The 18,783-nt window shown below is 42.8% G+C and overlaps 1 protein-coding gene across 5 annotated transcripts in view; it reads left to right on the top strand.

The window, feature by feature from the left end:
* The first annotated feature begins 7,967 nt into the window (after positions 1-7,967).
* LOC306923824 (serine/threonine-protein kinase WNK1-like) overlaps positions 7,968-18,783 on the top strand; it is a 40,418-nt gene continuing 29,602 nt past the window's right edge. For 2 of the 5 annotated variants that reach the window (XM_079502151.1, XM_079502147.1), the window contains exons 1-2: positions 7,968-8,435; positions 10,970-12,231. In XM_079502151.1, coding sequence (XP_079358277.1) covers positions 11,422-12,231 — 810 coding nt within the window. In that variant the 5' untranslated portion in view covers positions 7,968-8,435; positions 10,970-11,421. Of the gene's footprint in view, positions 8,436-8,526; positions 8,657-9,129; positions 9,316-9,554; positions 9,660-10,969; positions 12,232-18,783 lie in introns of those variants that run through there. The other 3 variants (XM_079502149.1, XM_079502148.1, XM_079502150.1) reach the window with 3 other exon arrangements.

Here is an 18,783-nt window from a genome sequence, read left to right as displayed (position 1 = left end):
TTGAATTTAATTAACTGGCAGGCAGTAGGCCTAATAATAAATATTGACGTGGTAGTAATAGATTACAATTTTTTTGATTGATTGATTGAAATATTTATTAACAGTTTGCAGAATTACAGTACATTTCAAGCACAAACTCAATACAAAGAGTGGACGACCCAATTAAGCATTACACTTGTTTACAAGAGGGTCCACCTTGTTCACCTTCTATATAGCCAAAGAACAGAACAGGAATTCATCATAAAGGAGGTAAAACGGGAAAAGAAACATATACAGTGAGGGGGAAAGGGGTGGGTGGTGGTCCGTAGGTGCCCTTTGAGAGCGGTTTTGAAGGAATCAAGGGATTCGCATGTCTTAATGACTGTTGGTAGGGCGTTCCACATTTTGGTGGCATAGGAGCGAAAATAATTTAGTCCCTTGTTTGTGCCGAATCTGGGTTGTACATGGTTCGTTGCACTCCCTCTGGTGTTGTGGGTGTGGACTTTGTTAACATTAAGGAAGTACGTGGAAAAAGATAGGCAAACCCAGTATTGCTCAGTGGTTTAGGGAGCTGTCATTGTGTCTTCCTCTGGAAAGAATCACTTATACTTTGAAAAATAAACAAAAGATGTTTGATAAGATATGGGGACGGTTTATCCAATATATTACGGTTAATGATTTATCTTATTTAATGGTGGAAACTGAAAATGTCTAATTGTATTCTCTGCAGCTATTTGGTCTTGTGGCCATAAGGACTCTGTTGTTGTTACCAGTCTAAGTGCCCTTATTTTAATATACTGTATTTATATGTATGTACTGTATGTTTGTTTTGTTTTTTGTTTTGTTTTTTGTTTTGTTTTTTAAGTAATTGTATTGTCTGATGTATTATGTATTGTTCTGTTGTATTGTCTGTTTGTACAAAAAAAGAAAAATGCAATAAATATATTGTTAAAAAGGAAGTATCTAGACAGGTACATGGGTATCTTGGTGGTGTATCGAATCTTGTGGACCAGACCCATTGCAAGATGCTGTACTCTGTCGTCGACCCTAAGCCATTCCAGCCTGTCAAAGTGGGCAGGGGTGAGGTGGGTTCGGAGGGTGAGGCCGGAGCCTGACCAGTTTGTTTTGGGAAGTCTGGAGCCTTGTTTTAAGGGCCTTTGAGGTGCTGTGTTACCAGGAGGTGCATGCATAGTCAAAGAAACCTTGTACGAGGGCTCCTGTTAAGGTCTTCAAGGTGTTTTTGTTGACCAGTGAGGAGATCCTGTAAAGGAATCTTGTTCTTTGGTTGACTTTTTGAGTGGTGTAAACCACTCCTACAACTGGCTTTTGTGTGCAGAAAAAAATGAGCATGGTTGCTATGTTCAAAATAATTTCTGACGTAATTAAATCACACCCGGGTGAACTGGATGACCGTAGCAACCATGCTCATTTTTTCTGCACAAAAAAAGCCAGTTGTGAAATCACATCCGGGTGTGATTTCATTACGTCAGACATTACGTCAGACCACAGCTGATCATGCTATATAAAACCTTACACCACTCAGTTCACACAGGTGTGATTTTTTGATTACGTTGGTGGCCATTTTATCACCGGAAAGATTAGCCTCCAGGATGGAACCTATAGGTAATTTCATCTTTACGTGTGATAATATTGTCACCCACTCTAACCAAGAAGCCATCTGCCTTGTTGAGATTACTATTAGATCCAAAGAGAATGGATTCAGTTTTTCCCAGGTGTAAAGATAGTTTGTTATCACCGAGCCAGGTGCAAATTCTACCGAGTTCAGAACTGAGGGCCTTTTCAACCTGCAGTTTGTTCCTGTCCGAGACTAGCAGTGCCGAGTCATCTGCGAACAGGAACAAGTTACATTATATTGTTTATTTCACGAGTAGCCGGAGAAAAAATAATGGAAATATTACAGACAGTAGACTATTAATCTACGTATGGTAACTGTCTGTGCCATATTCCAGACAGCGACAAACAATCTACGCCGAGCACGTTTTGCTAGCAGAGGGTAGTGTAAACTTTGCGGATTTATTGTTAACGTTTTTATTAAAAGCTATATGGGTTCCACCGTGTTTACCCATCGCGAGAGGCCTGTGTAATTAAATTAGGCCTATAGAGAAATTAGTTTGAAAATCGAATTTGTTATTCATGGTATCTGACAGCACATCTTCGAATTACCAAAATGTGCTGTAGGCTATTTATATGCAATTTAACCTAGGCTACTATAAATAGCCTATAGCACATTTTAAAATCATAAAATCAATGAAGTAGGCTATCTACTTCATTGATTTTATTTTATTTAGTTTTAACAACTAGGCTGGTCCTGGCGGTACCCCTGGTGAGAGCAGGAGTGGACCTGGTGAGACGTAGGAGAGGCCCGGACAGGAGGCAACCCACAGAGCCTAGTCCCTCCACATACCAGAATTGTACCTCTCAGTCCCGGCATAGTAGTTCCGGAGTGGTCCCAACGGATTGTGCGGCCCTGTCTTTCCCTAGTGGTCTGATCGAGGGTAGCTACTGGGACGTAAGTCGGGACTTGATCACCGCGGCTGGGTCACCCGAGTGAGGGGTATGATGTTCGAGAGACCCGAAACCCCGATGACCTTGGGATACATCACTGTATCCAGGCGATGTTATTTTCGTTCTGAGGTATTCTGTTTGTAGTGACTCATAGGAATAGACTATGTGACAACCAGGTATAGTCTGGTGACCACCGGAGAGACGGGTGACAGCCGGAATGTAGACGGCACCCCGGGAGCAGTATGGGTTAGCGCCCCTGCCTGCATCCTCCGTGAGGAGGAAGCCCAAAAACCTTCGATGAGGCCTTTAGGAGGACCATTCGAGCCGCAAGTGGAGTCACCACCAGCCGCAAGTGGAGTGACACGGCTGTGTCACCCGAGTGAGGAGTATGATGTTCGAGAGACCCGAAACCCTGATGACCTTGGTATGGGATACATCACTGAGGATACGTCCCAGTTGCATCCAGGCGATGTTATTTTCGTTCTGAGGCTACCAAACATTCAACAGCAAGTTGGAGTCAAACTGTCATAGGCATAGGCTACCAGAGTCAATCACAGAGTAGGCGTAATATGGTGATAAATGTAGGCTATACAAACACCCAACAGCCACCATGGGCAGTGGCACCAGGGGCACACATTAAAGTTGCCATCATCATCACCTAGATCTGCATGGAGCCGGCCAGCAACTCTACATCTGACCTCAAACCTCAAACCCTTAAATCTCCATGGAGCTGACCTGTTCTGACATTCCATATGTTGATACTTCCCCACCCGTCCTTCGTCTTCCTCCCTTTTGACTGATAGTACCTGTCATACCTGACATACCATATGTTGATCTGACCTCATCAAACCCTGTACAAAGCTCAAGTCATGCTATATGGCCAGTACATAATTCATTCCATATGTTGATGTTGATGTTGACACCCCATGCCAAAGCGCCAGAGCTCACCCAGCAGTCTGCTGTCACCCAGGGCGAGGTCGCTTCACGCCCTCAGGGCGTCTTACTGGTTTCTTTAAATTTAATTTAATAATATTTGGACTGCTGGACAGCTGACAGTAGGCTCTCTTTATTCTTTAAAAAAAAGAAAAAAAAATATTTATATATAAAAAAAAATTACTTAAGTTTTATTTACAGATTTTCAGTTAAAATAAAACTAGAAGTGTACTCCTCTGAGCAAGACCAGTCAGTCGTGAAGTGCAGCAGTCAAGACACAAGCTGTGGGGGAAATACAGTTTGTAGGCTATACAAACTTGTAACAAATTTGTGACCCCCTATGGGTGTCAGTGAAATCACTAGAGGCAGATCGGACGCAACGATCTTGGCTTGTGGCACTTTTTGCAAAACAGGCCCATACTGCAAAATGTTGGAAAATCTACTCAGGCAGAAATGGGCTATGAGTCAAGGCCTGTTATAGCATCACCATGAGGCTGATTTGAAAAAGTTGAGGTGGAGGTTCTTCCTTGGAGTGTGCACAAAGTTTCATGACGATCAGTCCAGCGGTGCCTGTTTGATCATGTTTACATTTTTACATCTCAATTTCTCAAACATGGGAATACTCTCATTCTACTAGTCTACCACCAAAATGTAAATCACTGGATTCTTTCAAAACTGTCCTGAACCACAAGGGGGGATAGAAATGCATCCACTGCCTTTATCCTTTTTGTATACATATACTGTAATGTTTTGTTGATGACATGTATTATTGTGTTATTTTTAATTGAATTACATAGAATCACAATGGAAACATGTCCCCACGACTTTTGTGTTATCCTTTGAGCCTGAATGTCTGACTGTACCTCGTGCTGTTTTCAATAATAAAGTTATCAATCAATCAATCAATCAATCAATCAATCAATCAATCAATCAATCAATCAATCAATGATCCATTCATCCATATCCATCCATCCATCTATCCATCCATCCATCCATCCCACCCCAGACCCCACCCCACCCCACCCCATCCCATCCCATCCCATCCCATCCCATCCATCCATCCATAACCGCTTAACCGTAACAGTTCCAACAGAGATTTCCAGTCTTCCCTTTCTATTGTGAGTATGTACAGTATATGACAAACACTGTCAGCACTTTTGCAATCATCAAAGAAGACTCAAACCACCCCAACTAAACCATGAACTCTTTCAGATTATATCACATGGAAAATGGCTATGCAGTCTCAAGGCCAATGGCAGCAGGCAGCTAAAAGGCTTCTTCCCCAGTTCCCCTGTATTAACAGGCATATGAATATATGAATGATTTGAATAAAGAATAAAAATAAATCAGGCCAGAAGAAAATGCATGTAGAGGTACGTGAACTGTTTACATAATGTACTGGAGCAGCTACTGATAAATGCTGATGGTGTATATGCCAGCATACATAGGCTGATCAATTTTTATTATCATATTAGTATAAAACTACCACGACTTTTTTTTCTCATTGTCTTTCTTTTTCTTCACTTATTATGATCTATGCTGCAGCCTTATCTGAACAAATCAGTACAAAAAGTAAGTTGTACTGTACACACACATGGGTGTGTGTGTGTGTGTGTGTGTGTGTATGTGTGTGTGTGGTGTGCACTCTCAATTACAGCTGCTATACCCTATTTTCAACCCTGACTATATAGTAGTTTATCATGTGCAGTGTTTATCCTCTTGGGGGTGCTACTGTACCATGTACTGAAGGCATGCATACAGTATGACATTAAAACTGAGGCTAATGCATGTTTTCACTTCAGTGTGTCCTTGTCCTCCTTATTCATATCAACATAAAAGGCATTGTAAGTTTGATTGTAATAATTTGTTTCAAAACAGAAAACAATGCATTTTGTCCTTGGGGTGGTGCAAGAAGAAGTGCCAAGTACACAAAACTGCTAACAGCAACACAACACAACAATAATAGGCTATACTCAGTATAACCTATTATTGTTATTGTTGTGTTGTACAGTATAGTATACTGTATATGTGAGCAAGAAATGTAAGTTAAAGGAATACTAATAAAGAATGATAAAGAGTCTCCTCTCCCCTGAGAAATCACTTTAGCAGCAGTTAATGTCTGGAGAATGTGCATATTCTGCATAAGTACCAGAAGGTGGGCCTATTTAGGATGTAATAGATATGGCTTTTATCAATAGTTTTTGCCATGCACTTCTGAGATTGAACATTGATAGTGGAAACATTGCACACTGCACATCAGTAGTTCTTACCTGTGAGCGATATTAATGGGCCCCCAAATAATTGGCAAAATAACTAAGCTTTTAATGATAATATAACACATAAGCTTTCATTGTGAAACCGATAATAAGAACTTGTGTTAGTTCCATTGATCCAAGCCAGAGCACAACATGCTCTGAAAATGCCCAAGCAGCGAACACTAGAGAACAGGTTGAGAACCATTGCTCTACAGTCTACAACATGATCTTCTCCGACTCCCACAGATGATTGTGAAGTTGATTGTGGTAGAGAAGCGTTCCACTGTGGTAAGATGCCAGACAAAGTATCAGGAAGCATGTTGGATGGTCTCTCCCTTAGAGATCACCCGCTTCAAGTTCAGTCATGCGGGGGAGTAGAGCCGCTGCTTCTTGCCTGGAATGGTCATCTTCATTAGAGATAAGGTGAGATAAGTTCAGGCACACGGGGGAGACTCGGAGTAGAGCCACTGCTTCTTTGCCTGGAAAGGAGCTAGCATAGGTGGTTCGGGCATCTGGTTAGGATGCTTCTCAGGCATCTCCCTAGGGAGGTCCTCGACGCACTTCCCGCTGGGAGGAGACCTCGGGGCAGACCAAGGCGCAGATGGAGGGATTACATCGACTCACTGGCCTTGGAACGCCTCGGGATCCCCCAGAAGGAAGTTACTAATGTTGCTCTGGAGAGGAATGTCTGGAGCTCTCTGGTGGAGCTGTTGCCCCCGCGACCCGACTACGGATAAGCGGTTGAAGATGGATGGATGTTGGATGGTACAGTGATGTAAATAGGTTTTCAATGTAATGAGTCCCGGGAGGCAGGGGTGGTCTTTTAGAAGAGTCCCTGCAGGGACATTTTATGAGTCCCACTTCAACGACGTTAAGGAGTCATATTTTGCCATTTTTACAAATTGCAGCATTTAACTCCCATTTCATTTTATATGGTTATAATGTGGTTATATTCATGTAGAAAACAGAAGAAGAAATTATTATTATAACTAAAGCTAGCAAAATAAACTAGAATAAAAAACAGTACAGTAGTACAGTAGTGCATCCCGTGGATGCAGATGTCGTTGTTTTATTGCGTCCCTTAACTATAAACTGCGTTTTGGGATGCAAAATGCACCCTATTTTAATCTCTGATGGTACATTTAGCAAAAAACAAACAAATAATCAGACAGGACGGACAGACAGACAGACAATTGACAGAAATCTCTGAAAGGGCACTATAATAGCTCAAATTCAGTGTTGTAGACGGAGTCTCTAGACCAATGATTCTGAAACTTTAATTTCAAGGATCCCAGGTTGTTAGGATATATATTCTTTTTTTTATTATCTCTGGGACCCCAATTTAAGAACATTTTTAATGTTATATATTTTTCATCCAATATGGTCTGTCATTTGGTCCAGAATCCCTTTATTGTCTGTAAATTGTGTGTGATAGCCGTGAAAGAGTTCCAAAGACATTCGTATACGTTCACTATTTGGATGTAATAATCTATCAATCTTGTAGCTGGGGAGTGAGAACCATTGTTCTAGAAGTTCTCAACCCTTTTTGTGCTTTTTAACCCCATTTCTCCCCAATTTAGCCGTTATGCCTATTGAGTCCTCACATAGCCTACATGTCTGTGTTATACCACACGACAGTGTGATTTGAGTCTGGCTTATCAGCCAGGCTAGTTGTATCCTACTTACTCACCTGCCAGTGAGGAGCCCCCACCGGGAGGATGCTATTATACAAGAACCATTGTTCTATCTATTCTAGACAATAAAACGTCTGGGTTTCCGAGGCTTGTATTGTAAAGCTGGGCACTAGGGAAATCCATGGGCACCAGGAAAAGTGGGCACTTTGGGTGAGAAGAGTGGGCGGAATAGTGGGAACTTTGGGTGAGAAGAGTGGGCACAGCACTAGAGAACAGTGTGGCTACCAGGAAGAATGGGCATCTTATAGTAAAACTTTGCCTAACCCTAACCTTAAACTCAGTAAAACCATGCAACCCTAACCTCAGCCATGGTTCACATGAGTCACATGTGACATGACGTATGACAGCCATGTTTCAGGGCTATGCCTAACCCTACCTTATCCCCAGTAAAATTATGCATAAACCTAACCTTAACCCTAACCTCAGAAACTATGCCTAACCCTAATCTCAGTAAAACGATATGCCTAAAACCTAACACTGCCCATAGTGCCAGTCTGCCTGCCCACTCTGCCTGTCTGGTGCCCACCATTCTTGTTACCCCTGTCATTCGACTCACTCGTGTAAAAATGTCCGTCCAGACTAGAGTGCTACTGCAGCACTGCTACCCCGAGTAGCCCTGTGTGACACGATTGACTATAATAACATTATAATTTACAACCGCTCAGGGTTCAGGCTGACACACATACAGGAAAGAAAGATTATTTAATGATTTCAACTAGGTCGGATTTAGAAATCCACCTGCGTTATGAGGTCATCGTTCAGGACTCAGGAGCGCAGGCGCTTTATCAGATCAGCAGGAGAAAAAGCCACTGCGTTTGTTGGATTTAGAATCTGAGTCAAGTGCAATACGAGGCTCGGAGGCTGTCTGCTTGGAACATTGTTCAGATATATAGCCACGTGGCGACCGAACGTGAATATATTAAAACCATTTTAAATGTCGGTTAAATGTGTTTTTTATCGTTACGAATGGGATTTCTCTCCAGCGACTCACGGTCTCAACGCTGGTAGCTGTCACTTCTGTGGCTAAAGGGGTTAGTGCAACATCGAGGTAAGTGACCATACAATTCGTCGCCCGGCGACGGTGTATATTCCTCGCTGTCGACAAAACGACGCGAGTTCAACTTGAAAATGTGTCGACGCAGCTCACGGCGACAGTCTGAGTTGAAAATAAGCAATGTCTGTCGAGCTAAAGGTTCGCAACTAATTAGCCATTAGCCTAGCCCTAGAATAGTAACCAAGGATAGGTAATTGACGTCACACACTATGGAGGTGAGTCTATATATATATGTGTGTAGTGCCATTGGAGCAGGCGCCTCTTCCGCATGACGGTGACATCACCGATGAATCCTTTGTATTTTCATTCTATCCTTCGTTTAACCAGCTGGAGCAAGCCTCGAGTGTTATTAATCATACATTGTTAATACAACATCCTCGAGTCGATCAAATACGTATCATTCGGTAAAAGCTGTATGTTCGACGCTTGCGATCCTGAAACATGGCGGGATTAATGTATCGTCACTACTGTTTGAGACAGAGTCGCCTAGTAGAGTCACCCGTCAGAACTAGAGACCATAGACAACGGGAAAGCCTTCCAGAGTTTCAAGCCAAATAACTGGACATTGGGCTCATAAATCAAACGGGGGACGTCTGGGGGTGGATCCAGCCGAACCAGGCTTTACACGGTTCCACACGTCGGCCCAGCCCTCTAGTTTAGGCCATCTTGGTTGGCGTGAGGACTCGAGAGGGTAGGAAGACCCGCCTATCTAAGGTTGGCTAGTAGTTTGCTAGCTACCGCTAGCGGCCGTGCTGCTGCAGTTTCTGTCAGTGTTTGGGATCCTTTCCAACCGGCATACCCGGGCGAATGCGTCTGGTAGTGTGAACAGCGCGGCTTATGTTAACCCAGGAGTTGGACCCGGACTTTCGCTATGGTAACATTGATAAAGTCACACATAACCGGTGTAAACGAGTGGTGTTTTTAACGTCAGCTAAATAAAACGGTGTTGCGTTAGCCGATGACAGTGAGCTTGGCCTATGGATAGCTAACTAGGTGGTTGCTAGCTCTGTCCGCAAGCAAGCTAACAAAGAACCATTGCTCCTCCTTGCTTTGTATTGCTGGATGTTGCCATTTCCAATGGCTCTGATGTCTCATTTAGATCAGATGGGAGGTACAACGCAACATTTGTGGTGGAAAATAATCAACCAATACCTTTAAATGTACTTCAGTCTATATCGTAAGGCAACTGTTCTAACATGCAAGTGCCGATTTATTTAGGTAACTATAACGTTACTCTGTCAAATTGTTTAATGTCTACAACAGGCAACAGCCATTCGGATGCGATCGATAAGTTGTCAATTTTTCGATTGCACTTCAAACCTTGTTATTTTCAGGAATCGATCCGATCCTACATGAGATTTATTTTTTGACTGCTTGGCGTTTTGCCTTTAGGGAAGTTCAACCATGCATAAATACCAGAATTAAGTAGGTCAACCAACAGGTACACAGTTGTGGCTGTGCTCGTTTTATTGATTGACCATGGCATCAAGCATGCAAACGTTTTGGTATCGATTTAAACCCCGTTGTCTTTGAGACCGAGGAAGTCATAGTTGGCGGTGTTGTTTCATTAGTCAGTTCCTTCAGCGTTGCCAACTTTTGTCAGTCATTATGGATCATAACTACCTATAGATACATTATATCCTTATTTGTGAGATAAAGTAATTAAACTGTGAAATTGGGGAGTTGAAAGATACAATTACATAATCATAGTCGACATCATAGTCCTGTGTTGTGTAGGATAAATAAAATGGACAAAGAAGTTCACTTAACAACTTGTATCAAGTTACAAGACTTTGTCCATTAAAAAAAAAGCAATGTTAACATTATTGTGTACTGTAAATTCTTCACCAGCACCTCTTTCAAATTCTGTTGACATTTGACATATTGTTGGTTACACTCTGAAGCATGCTGCTGATCACTGTTTTGCCTAGCCGCAATTTGCAACACTAGATTTTTTTTTAATGGTTTGAATCTAGAGTTGCAACACCAGCCATTGACACTGACAGCCCATACATCCAAACAGAAAAGTTCTATCTGATTGTATTAAAAAACATCAACATTGCAGCTGTATGAAAATCTTGAATTATGCTCTTTCTATCTGCAAAGTGTTTGTTTCCTAAAAATACACCGTAGACATGTTATGGGCTACTTTCTGTCAATTCATTCATCGTACAGGTGATAATTTTTCAAATTGCACATAATGCGTTATTGAATACGAGCGCTTCCATTTCCAAACTCCAACACCTGGAGTGAGTTTAACGCTGTTTAATACAATCAGATAGGAAATTTCTGTTTGGATGTATGGGCTGTCAATGGCTGGTGTTGCAACTTTAGATTAGACCCATTAGTGTTGAAAGTTGCGGCCCATACATTGCCCATGTAAATGGTGATTGTACTTGTGAGTGTTTTTACTTTCTGTCTGTAGCCTAAACATTATTGTAACACCCCTATGACTTTGCTGTTTACATGACAAAAGTTATTTAGTTTGTTTTAGGATTATACTGATCTGTTTTTCGTTTCCCTTGCAGTAATATAGCCTAAAGCTCACCCGGAGTGTGGACACTGGACAGTCTGCTTTTGCCTACAGTGTGAAGTGAAGTGCCTGAAGTAGGCTGTATCTCTTCGGCCTCTTAGTGATTCCTTATGCTTGATAGAAGCGGTGCCCTGTGTCCTACAGGATGGATGGTGTGGATTTAAAGAGACTTGTGTGTCAGCATCAACACTTTCTGGTTTGCAACGGTGTTCTGTTCTTTTCCATTTACAAAAGAACACCACCTATCCTACACCCAGACTCTGTGCATTGTATATGTACTGAGCAATAAGAATAGACTGAAGGGAAGTGGACGGTGCAACAAAAAATCCTCCTTTTTAAAGGACAGATCAATACTGCTCAGCTGAGTCTGTATGGAGGAAGTCGAAGTATTTTTATTTTAAGCTCTCAGTTGAATTATACCCGCTCACTCTTGCCGTGGGTGGTGGGATGTCGGAAAAGTCCAACGACAAAATGGTGAAGTTCCTGGCCCCCCCTCCAAAGACTGGAAACGGCACCGGCACCGGGTCTGGTTCAGACTCTATGGTGGGTGAACGGCTGACGACAGAGCAGGTGCGACGGCGCCATCACACCATGGAGCGTGACCGGGCTAATCCGGAACACCGATTCTTACGCCGCAGCGTCATCAGCGACTCAAATGCTACAGCTTTGGATCTCCCTTTACCCAGCAAGATCCCTGTCCTTGCGCCCCAACGGCCTCCTCTCCACGAAGCTGCTCCCAGGAGGGTGCAGGCTGCTGCTATCATACACACGCCCCGGGTTGAACCCAGCGTGCGTCTGACTGAGGAGTCTGCAAAAGGCAACAGTGGACAAGGAAATGGACAAGTGGTCAAGTTGGAAGTTGTCAACATTGACCAGCAGGCTGTTGTAGCACAAGACATCTGTGATGGAGATGTGGTGGTGGCACGCTCGGCACCCAGTCTAGCTGCTGAACCGCCAGGTCAGACCGAACCAGAGGGCACAGCTGAGGTGAAGCTACAGCATGAGGGAGAGGATGGAGAGGGGGAGGATGAAGAGAAGGACTCTGCCAAGGCGGCGGCGCGGGCAGAGGCAGAGCAGAGAGAGGCTGAGAAAAAAGTTCAGGATGACATCGAGGAGGCCGAGACGAAAGCAGTGGGAACGTCACCAGATGGGCGCTTCCTGAAGTTCGACATAGAAATTGGCCGTGGTTCCTTCAAGACGGTGTATAAAGGCCTGGACACGGAAACCACGGTGGAGGTTGCCTGGTGCGAGTTGCAGGTATGATATGAAACCACATTGAGCATCTATTCCTAAAGTTTCCTTTATCTCTCTTTATCACTCAGGCCCGCAGTTTTGTGTTTCACTCTTGTATTATATTAGGGTTAAGATGAAGTACAGAAGGCCAGACTGATTGAATACAGCCTAAGTGATTTCATTCTTTCTTGTTACCTGAGTTAAAGCTTTTGTCATTTCTTCTTTTGATGCCTAGCAATTCCCTCTTTACTACCGTTTCATTTTTGTATGCTCATTAGAAGAGTAACAAAATACCACACATGCACATTCTGTATCTTTCTTTTGTCGGTGTATGTAGTTATGTCTTTTCTTATGTCTTTTCTTAATTTCTCAAGTTGAGGTTGACATATTTTTGTTTGGTATACTTCTCACGACTCATTATAGTCACAACATTTTATTGACAAGTTTAGCGTTTCTGTTACTTTTCCTGTTGTTGGAAATTGGTGCTCTAATGCTGGTAAATTCCTTATGATGCTGTGAGTTTAATCAATAAGCACAAGTATGAATGAAGATGCAAAATATCACAAAAGTAATGCTTCCCAGTTCCCATGCTTTGCAGGGAAGCATTGCTGAATGTATAATAGAATGACTGGCCATACTGTTGAAAAATCATCTCTTTCTTGACGACTAGGTTAAATCTAGTTCTGTGAAGTCGACAGTCGTCCCATTTAACATTGAGTTTCAGCATTGCATAATTCTTTGGTTTTCAGTAGACCTATAGCAGTATAGCTAGTCAGTCTGTTATGACTGAATACAATGTCTGTAGTCGAGAGGCCAAGACACTGCTCTGTATTATGATCCGGATCAATAGCTGGTCATTCTGTAGTCAGCAGCCTTGTGAAAGGCCCATACAGCTCTGCTGTCTGTCCAGTGGAAAGGCCCATACAGCTCTGCTGTCTGTCCAGTGAAAACGGCAACATGGGCGGGCCACAGCAAGATTTGACCTCATTCACCACATGCATGTATGCATGCATGCATGCATGTATTGTCACGGTCTGCCCATTTTAAGTGACAGAAGCCTTACAACAGCACACACACACACACACACACACACACACACACACACACACACACACACGCAAGCATTGGTTGCGCATGTGCATGCAGTCTGAGAGCACTGTAGAGATTACAGACTCCATGCCCCTCCCCCACCACATAGAGAGAATCTTGCACATGCTCAGTCTATGCTTGCTTTGAATGCTTATGTGAATGTAAAATGGGTCAGATTCCTGACAGAGGAATTTCTAATCTCCTGTGTAAAGTCGCAGGCTGACCTGCCAAGGCCTGTTTCTCCCTATACTTTGAGTTTATTTCCCCTATTCTCTCCACTTCTTTTCTCTATATTACTGTCTTGCCTATTCTTCCTCCATTTCCCCTCTTTTTCAGTTTTACTCTTTCACTAAACATGTTTCATATTTTTCTGTCCTCTGTAATGGTCACCTGACTCCTGACCTCTATTACTATGAATATGCTGATGACAGAAGCATAGAGTTATTGACCTAAACTGCTGCTCACTGTATTAACTCTTTCCATGCAATAGCATAACAGAAACAGAAACCTAGCAACCCCTTATGATGACATTCCAATGAGTCAAGAATTCACAGATTTGGGGGCACGGTGGCGTAGTCTGTCACCTCACAGCTAGATGATCCTGGGTTCAATTCCTGCTGGGGAAGATGTGGGCGTTGGGGGCGTGTTCTCTCCTCTGCGTCATCAGTGCCCATACCCTGGGTGGGGTTGGCAAAAGGGCCTGTCTGTGTGTAGTTGGCATGTTCTCTCCATGTCCCCTAGGGTAGATACCCTCACAAGAACCTCCCCCTGTCAGGTTGGACTCCTCAGGCATAGAACGATGCATGATGTCCGTCTGTTGCTCTCCCCAGGTTGGCAGAGGGAGTGTAGCGCCCACGATTAGATAATTGACACTGGGTGAAAAAATGGGTTGCAACAAATATATATATTTTGATGCAAATCTGTGACAAGACAAGTAACATAGAGCTTCATACTTGTGGATATTTTGGGCAAAAAGATCTGATGCGGAAAGGCAGGCGATTGTATTAAATATACGAAATCAACCGTTATCAGGACGTTGGAATATGGTCAATATGGCCATACTGGCATATTAGACATTGTGGTGTTTGGCTGTATTCCCCCGGACTGCACGCATGCAGGGTGGTGGTGCAGACATAGCCTGGTCAAGGACTCCCCCTGCTGAACGTGTCATTTCCAACTCTATTGTCGGCACATGGAAACTAGGGGCTACTAATATATACTATTCTCTGCCTATCGGGACGTAACGCGGACGGTGCTGAGTCGGGTCTGGTGGCCTGGCTACGCAACGCTCGGCACGGCGACTCACTTGGCTGGTGCCTCACGTGGCTCAAGGCCACCAGACCCGATCTTCATCGAATGTAGTAGTATTGATTTGATAGAGAATGATGCATCATTGTGATATAAAGATACCCAGTGTTTGTTTAATTATTTGGCTAGATTACCTCATCTAAAGTTTGAAGAATATCTCTGAATTGAACCCAACTTCATCATCTGTTACATTGACACCAACCCCATTTTACATGTATATTTTGAGCAGCCTAACCTATACATTATGCTACTTGCACATGTCAGTTTAGTTTACCCCTAGCTTTTTTATTCATAGACTGTTCTTCTGCCTTTTTAAGTAGATTTAACCTGATTCCTAGCTTATCTTTAAGGTCCATCTCTTGTTGGTGAATATGTTAATCGTGACGAATGTGCCGCGCTTACTCTTTCACCTGTCTGCTCAAGCTAGTTTCTTGGCTGTATTCTGTTCAGCTACACTAAAGAAGCTCAATCCCTTCTCACATGCTTATTAAATCTGTCCCATGATCACACTACTGCCATTTCCGTTCTTGCTGAGCATTATATGCTCAGCATCAGACATAATATCTCTGCTGTTCTAGGTAATCGGGGCCCCATTTTCAATAGTATATTCATTGAAGTGAATCATAAAGGTGTGTGTTAAATGGGTCACTGGTCACTCACAAGTCACAACTTTGAAAAGAGGCACTGAAAGAGTTATTTATTGAAAAATCGATATTTTTGACATGACTACTGCAAACATATCGATTTATATATTAATACTCTACCTCTCTCGTGGTTGAGACACATGTTTTAATAGAAAACTGAACAGTCACATACTGGACCATTACATTTTCCCCCTACCAGCTGTCTGTCATGTGTAATAGTAATGTGTAATGCCCCCACCATATTACCTCCCCACTTGTATATCTAAAGGTCTCTACCCAGATTTTGTGTCTAGCTGTGTGTTTTTCCCACGGCACCAGCCAGCAATCTGTGGGCATATGCCAAATTCAGGACACTCATGGATGAACTGCAACAGCGCCTGCGCAAGTCTACATGGTTAGGAAAATGCCATGAGTCGGAATAGCCATGTAATACCACTGCACTCACTGTGGGTTCCAATTCATGCTTCCTTTTTTATTTTAACACCGCTAGACATAATTCCTGTTGTAAGATATGGAACAAATAGTTTATTTGTTATTACTTAGTTTGAATTGCAGACTAATGACTATTTCCTTTCTTTTGTAATTTCACAGTTACTGGTAGATAAGGTATTCTTAGTAGTGGTATGTCCTGTTATTTTCAGTTACTGGTACTGTAGATAAGGTATTCTTAGTAGTGGTATGTCCTGTTATTTTCAGTTACTGGTACTGTAGATAAGGTATTCTTAGTAGTGGTATGTCCTGTTATTATCTGATCAGTAATGCAAAAGTAAATGAACCATGCTGTCACTTGTTGTTCAGTAAATTGTGAATGTCAGCTGAGAGCAGTGGCAGTGAGGCATGCTAATGAAACAAGTTTGACAGGTTTCCCCCTCATGAAAGTCCCAAATCTTGTCTTTTAGTACCTTTTAAAGCACAATGTGCAATAAAAAAATATGTGGAATGGCACTGGCACACTCAATCTGGAAGCCATCTGTTCAGTGGTCTTGGTAGAAAAAAATGCTCGTCATCCACCCTTTTCCACCCACCCACAAACCCACTCAACATTTGTTTCGACTCTCACGTTGCAGGCATGTTTGAACAATAAGTAGGTCACCGCACAGGGGAAGAGGAGCAAAAAGGAGAGGAATAAAATTCGGACCCTCCCCTTTTCTCGTTGTTCCTCAGCGAACCATGTCATCACCCCCCAAACTCCCTCGGCCCCCTCCCTTCCTTCCTCCGCCCCCCCATTACTGGCTGATGTCCATCTTTTGAAAGACGAGAACTCCAGGCATCCTGGAGTTCTCCAGTGGAAGTTGCCCATTCAGCTACGGAGTCTAAAAGACGCTGCCTCTTCCTAAATTGCAGTCTTCCAGGGATAGGCTGACTTGATTTGGGTTTGTTATTGTCTTTGACAGACACATGTCACAAGGGGTGCAGTACCAAGTTCCGACCAGCCACTGGTCCAACAACGACAACCTACCTCAAACCCTAACCTAACCATAACCGCAAGCATGGAGCAGTGCATGTCCGCCAACCTTAACGCATGTTCGCCAACCTTAATCCAGTCGTTTTCCACATGTCGGACCAATGACTGGTCGGAAAAGCTTACGGACCCCGTCGCAAGTAGAAAAGGGCTCTCGGGAAAAGGGCTCTCAGGATTAATGACCTCTCAAATAAAAGAGAATATAAACAGTCATCTAAAATTGCACCATGTCTCTATGTACGTCTGTAATCAAAGTCAAGTCAAAGTTCCACACCACCACAGGAAGTGCCTGGCCTTGTGTCGGTGGGATACACCGTTGTCCACCAGAACCAGCACTAAAGCCTCTGCCCAGGCTCCGGACAGGGCCCAAATCCAGATCACCCCTAGATCTCCATATATGGAGCTGGCCTATTCTGACATCACTATATAAATGGTGCGTTTATATAGCGCCTTATCCAAAGCAGTTTACATAGATTGTGCATTACATTCACAAATTTCACACACACATTCATACACTGATGACAGATGAAACCATGCAAGGCACCAACCTGCACATTGGGAGCAATTTGGGGTTCAGTGTCTTGCTCAAGGACACTTCGACACTAACTCTGGGGGAGCCCAGGTTCGAACTGGCAACCTTGCGGTTTCCATCAGGCTACTCTACCCCTGAGCCCACAATGATGATCTGACATCACGTGCGACATCGCCCTTTATTAGCCAATTGATAACCCCCAACGAGCACTGTTCTAGTTACAAAATATGGCACAAGACATTTCACAGCTCCCAAAAAAGAAATATGCCTTATTTTTTTTTACACAAACGGGAAAAGTGAAACACAAATACCCCAATGGAACCCGGCTACACCGGGTGTGGTGCGCAGGTTGTGCGTAAGCTCCGGGTGTGATTTTTTTTTTTTTTTTTTTTTTTTTTTTGCCTTCAGAGGGGAAAAAATACGGACTCCCTGCGAGTGCTAAATGGAGGAATTGTCGGTGCAGCCACCTAGGTGCTCTGCTGGCGGTACGGTTCTGTTCCATCCCCAGTGTAGCCTGGCCATAAGCCCACAACATCGCTGAACAAATACAGCTTCAGCGAAGGGAAAAATATATATATTCTATACCATTACACTTACTATCCAGTATGATATTGCTTTTCAGAGATCAGACCCCCAACATAAAGATTATTCTGCCCCCATTTTAAATCATATTTTTCATTATTATTGAGGTATACCATGCCAATTGTTTGAGATTATGTAATTGCATCGCTTGTTGTAACATCTGTATTTAATTTGGCCATGCATTGGGCTTTATAACTGTATTTTATGGGCTAAGTGATTTTGTATGAGGAAAACTACCCCATTTGTTAAGGAAGTGACCTCTGATTAAGTAATGAAAGCATTCTAATTATTGGGCATGTTGTAATGTTGCCTAAACCAGATGAGCTGTTTCCGGGCTTACAATGAACAATCTTGCATCAAGTTGCATGTGGTTGGTAACTCTGGTATCATAATCTTATATGATTTAGAGATTTCTGGTGGAAGTACAAAGACTCCTTGTTCATCGAATAAGTAGTGATTGAACGTCCTCTACTTACTTATGTTTTGTGTAAACCAAAGATCTAGCTTAATCTAAACCCTTATATGACCTAGTCAACAAAATAGAAATTTCAGGTCCTTGGCTTCAGTTAGATCAATCAGTTTCATGGCTCAAGAAGCACTCTTCTTTCTTTTCTGTTGGCAGTAATGCTTTTGAGGTTCCCAGTTTTTTTTTCTCCATGTCCTCATATATTAATTTTCAGTAAATCATTGGCTTTATATGAACTAGTAAACTTTGCTCTTCATGTTTGCTCTGCATAATAGTCTTTCACTGGTTATCATACAGAAGCTATCATGTGTGACTCAACCATACAGAAGCTATAGTGTGAAGAGGCTTGTGCACTGCACTGTATACACAGTAGCCAGACAACTATTCCACAATCCCCTGAATGCTATATGAGCCATTCTACCCAATTGGTTCAAATTCAGAGTTGGAAATTGTGTGAAATTTGTATGCTATGCAAAATATCTTGAGGTTTAAC

Source organism: Electrona antarctica (genome assembly GCF_951216825.1).
Source record: "Electrona antarctica genome assembly, chromosome: 5".
NCBI lineage: Eukaryota > Metazoa > Chordata > Actinopteri > Myctophiformes > Myctophidae > Electrona > Electrona antarctica.
The sequence above is the reverse complement of the archived record's forward strand: the minus strand, read 5'-3'. Positions and strand labels throughout refer to the sequence as shown.